The sequence below is a fragment of the Olea europaea genome, unplaced genomic scaffold (genome assembly GCF_002742605.1).
Source record: "Olea europaea var. sylvestris unplaced genomic scaffold, O_europaea_v1 scaffold3766, whole genome shotgun sequence".
In the NCBI taxonomy this organism is placed as follows: domain Eukaryota; kingdom Viridiplantae; phylum Streptophyta; class Magnoliopsida; order Lamiales; family Oleaceae; genus Olea; species Olea europaea.
The window spans coordinates 1-4,344 of record NW_019257033.1 but is presented as its reverse complement, the minus strand read 5'-3'; the positions used below and the strand labels follow the sequence as shown (position 1 = coordinate 4,344).

Below are 4,344 nucleotides of genomic sequence, written 5' to 3'. Positions count from 1 at the left end.
TTTTTACAAAAAAAATAAAAAAAAAAAATCGCCATTATTTCATATGTTATTTGATGTCGTTAAAATCAAATTAATTTCTGTTGTTATACCCAGACAATGTCTTATATGGCAGAGCGCGTGGTTGGCTCAGGTTCCTTTGGAGTTGTATATCAGGTATAAATTAATAAGGAGCAATGTGCTTAGATCAAGTTTGACTAAGCTTAAACATAAGAAAAAGGTTGTTGCCAAACCTGTTTGGATAACTTACTTTGAAAGTAAATCACACCTTAAATTAAGTGAACTCGTTAAGCTTAGCCAAACATGCTCATAGTGTCTTATGAAGGGAGTTGGATGATCATAAAAGAACAATGAGATAGACTAACTTTCAATTTCCTTTCTTTTTAATTGTATGCTACAGGCAAAGTGCCTCGAAACGGGAGAATCTGTTGCTATAAAGAAAGTGCTGCAGGATAGGAGATATAAGAACAGAGAACTCCAGATTATGCGTTTACTTGACCATCCTAATGTTGTTCAACTGAAACATTGTTTCTATTCTACCACCGACAAGAATGAGGTTTACCTTAATCTTGTATTGGAATATGTATCCGAAACTGTCTATCGAGCTTCAAGGAACTATAGCAGAGTGAACCAATATATGCCCATTTTATATGTGCAGTTATATACATACCAGGTAAGTTTCGAGCTGTTAATGATTCAATGTGTAAATTGGCTTTTCTTGTCTAGCATCGAACTATGAGCGGTTCATTACACAATAAAGTTATTGTTGTTCGCAGATATGCCGCTCGCTAAATTATATACATAAAGTTATTGGTGTATGCCACCGTGATATTAAACCGCAGAATCTATTGGTATGATTTTGAATCTGCATTGTTTGTTACCCATATTGTTGCTTTAGCTTTTTCTCCCTTATTTAATTTCTTTTTTATTATTTAAACACAAGTTTTCTTTGAAGATTGGAAGGTTAAGAAATAATGTCTTTTGCAGGTCAATCCTCACACACATCAGCTAAAGCTTTGTGATTTCGGGAGTGCAAAGATGTTGGTATGTTCTATTTCTGCAGAATTTGAATAAGTCCCAAACACAGAGTCATTGAGATGCCCGTGTTGTTATTATAGGTACCCGGTGAACCAAACATATCATACATTTGCTCTCGGTATTATAGGGCTCCAGAACTGATCTTTGGAGCTACGGAGTATACAACTGCAATTGATATGTGGTCTGTTGGTTGTGTAATGGCCGAGCTACTTATAGGCCAGGTTAGTGGATACATGGCTTCATTTAAATCAATCATCGGCGATCCTCTACTTTGAGCATGTTTACCTAAGCCTAAGAGTAACTTTTTAAGTTACCTTTTTTCCAAGCATTTCAGAGTTCACTTTTTTTTCCTGGCACAAAAACTTATTTGCCTGGAAAGTTTACAGTCTTTACTTGCTTCTGTAGAATATACTTCTACTTTTTCTTTAGATGCTTTTGGGGCTTCTCATAGTGGTGTATCTTTGATGGGCTTTTGCTGGCAATTATTTTATTCTTTCATCTCATCAAAGTCTAATTTATATTTTTTTTCTTTGAGTGGATAGCTTGCATCTTTATTTTGTACTTTTTTATACTAAAGTTCCGTAGAATTTATGTATCTTTGAGATTGAGTATGGAATTTTGTTTACTCGCTTTAAATTGAGTATCCGTTTCCCTCCCTTTCCTGCCGGGATTGAAAATCCTGTATTTTAGGTATCCATATGATTGAGTCCTTGTGTTCTTCGAATCATTGCTTCTTGACTCAGACCTGTGGGATGAACATAATACATATCTAGTTCTTTCTCAATTGTTTGAACTCTTGCAGCCTCTATTTCCTGGAGAAAGCAGTGTTGATCAGCTAGTCGAAATTATAAAGGTAAAGGATTATGTACTCTTCAACTTCATTGCATCTGGTATTCTGCCTTTTGTGGTGAGTGTGTCTAAGTTTCGCCTTTATCTATTGTTTGCATCTATTAGGTATTGGGGACGCCAACCAGAGAGGAAATCAAGTGCATGAATCCCAATTACAGTGAGTTTAAGTTTCCTCACATCAAAGCTCACCCGTGGCACAAGGTTTGTCGAGAACTCATCATTACTCACAGTTCCTTCTCCTTTGATCATTCTCTTTTTAGTTTGATTGTTGGAATCTAAAATGAAAATCCAAAGATAAGACAATAGGTAAATCTAACTGAAGTTACGTTTCTTAGATATTTAACAAGAGAATGCCACCAGAAGCAGTGGATCTAGTGTCAAGGCTGCTCCAGTATTCACCGACTTTACGTTGCACTGCTGTAAGTTATACTTCTTATTAAGAGCATGTTTGGCTAAGCTTACACCAGCAAAAAGTAATCATTTTAAAATTTACTTGTAAAACATTCTAACTAAGCCAAGCGTTTGAGTCTTTCAGCTCATGCACTTGATTGTTTGTGTTAATTTTTAGTTGGAGGCTTGTGCACACCCCTTCTTCGATGCTTTGAGAGAACCTAATGCAGGCTTGCCAAACGAGCGACCGCTACCTCCTTTGTTCAATTTTACAGCTCAAGGTGAACACAAATTTTCCCATATTACATCTTTGTTAGATTTTATTTTTCCTATGTCGAATTATTCCATTTGCTCTTCCAGAACTGGCTGGTGCATCTCCCGAACTCCGACGTCGTCTCATACCCGAGCATGCAAAGAAGTAAACTTCTCTTGGAAAAACCGGCATTCTCCAAGTTTTGTAAATGGGTTTTTGGCTGATTACCAAAAGCACACAAGATGCTTCATTTGGCCTTTCCTCTAAGGCCTGACCAAAAGTTAGGTTTTAGAGAAATTGGCAATGATTTTCGTCATGTACATGTCAGATGAAGTGAATAGACAAAAAATGGAATGGGCAGTTTCAACAAATTTGTTGTATGTCGTCTTTGTAAAACTTCTGGTTTTTTAGCAATATGATTTCATTGTATTAACTGGTAATTTTTATACTATACATGACTCAAAAGTAACTTTTCAGCTTTAGCCGAACATGATTTTATGAAATTCAATTAAAATTGAATACCTATTGTATGTTATAATCCCACCAACAGTTGGTAACATATAACAGAAAGCAACGATAGCAATTAAAGTTGACGGAAATTTAATATTGGGAAATATTCATAACAATACTTTAAAAACTCAATTTCAAAAGTATGTTTGCAGATTTCTTTCGAAGATTAGGTTATAGTTCATATTTATCTTTCCTAAAAATTATATATGAACGGTTTTTTGTCAAAAAATATTGTGCTTTAAATTATGTTTATAATAAGATAATTGAAATATTTTCTCTTATCTTATCACTTCCAAAAATAAAGCAAATATGTTATTTCACCATTATATATATATATATATATATTGAGCAACTTCATCCATCATTTGCAGATTATTGTTTGCAATCACAATTCTAATAGTGTTCAAAATAAACCAGTTCTAATCAATTGAAAGCAATTTTTCGATCAGAAACAAAGAAAACGAACGGTCTTTTGAGAACTTTGGGAGAGGAATGTTGGGGAGATTGGGAGGTTATTCACACAATATGATGTATATAATTGCACAAATAAAAACAAGATTAAAAGAAAAGAAAGAAATTGGCAGAGGAATAAAGCGTTTTTTATATAGGATAAAATAAGAAAATAGCAACAAAGAGGGGGGGAACTAGAGAGGAGGAGGGGAAAACTGGAGAAGAAGCAGAAATTCAAGAGGAAAAGGGAAAGGAGAGGAAGGAGACGCCACAAATCAATCTCAATTCATTATAATCATCAAACTGTCTCAATTATATGAAAAACTAGGTTTAAATAGTAAAAACAAAACATTAAAGATAGTGGGCTTTAGGGTTAAATCCATTGTACAAGTCCAATATAAATAAGAGTCCAAATAGAAATAAATTAAAATTAGATGTTCTCATCAATTCTCCCAGGGAGGAAGAAAAATTCGACTCTGTCGAGTGGATATATCACAACAGGCTGTAGTTAATATGATACCCAAAATACTTCAAGTCATGCCCACGGGGGACGATCTTTCTGACGAACCAAATATCGAAAATCAACAAATGATGATAACGCCATTTACAAATTATCCCCAAGCATAAATCTGACCAAGATGAGCTGGCAAAGGTAGATTTCACTGACTCCTATAAAGTTCCAATGAATTTGGAGCACACTATTGAAGCCTCTTTCTTGGGATCCATCTACCATCAGAATCAAGTCGATCCACCCAACGAACAAGAAAAGCAACTAATCTCTCTATCATTAGTCAACACAATCTGATCATCTAGAATGACATCAATCTTATCTTTGTGTGCTGTGATAGATATTATTG

At 34.8% G+C, this 4,344-nt stretch overlaps 1 protein-coding gene across 1 annotated transcript; it reads left to right on the top strand.

Moving 5' to 3' along the window:
• The first annotated feature begins 62 nt into the window (after window positions 1-62).
• LOC111386904 (shaggy-related protein kinase theta) lies at window positions 63-3,009 on the top strand. The gene is made up of 10 exons (XM_023011405.1): window positions 63-153; window positions 398-670; window positions 774-848; window positions 985-1,041; window positions 1,116-1,256; window positions 1,838-1,888; window positions 1,990-2,085; window positions 2,220-2,303; window positions 2,453-2,555; window positions 2,635-3,009. Exons 1-10 carry the CDS (start codon window positions 97-99, stop codon window positions 2,694-2,696), a joined length of 999 nt encoding a protein of 332 aa, XP_022867173.1. The 5' UTR covers window positions 63-96; the 3' UTR covers window positions 2,697-3,009.
• Window positions 3,010-4,344: the final 1,335 nt, after the last annotated feature.

Bases quoted from the DNA above. Each gene is read 5' to 3' on its own strand.
- LOC111386904 (XM_023011405.1), top strand. From the start codon at position 97: ATGTCTTATATGGCAGAGCGCGTGGTTGGCTCAGGTTCCTTTGGAGTT. The intron at 1,042-1,115 runs GTATGTTCTATT...TTGTTATTATAG, and splicing joins TCGGGAGTGCAAAGATGTTG to GTACCCGGTGAACCAAACAT. The intron at 1,889-1,989 runs GTAAAGGATTAT...TGCATCTATTAG, and splicing joins AGCTAGTCGAAATTATAAAG to GTATTGGGGACGCCAACCAG.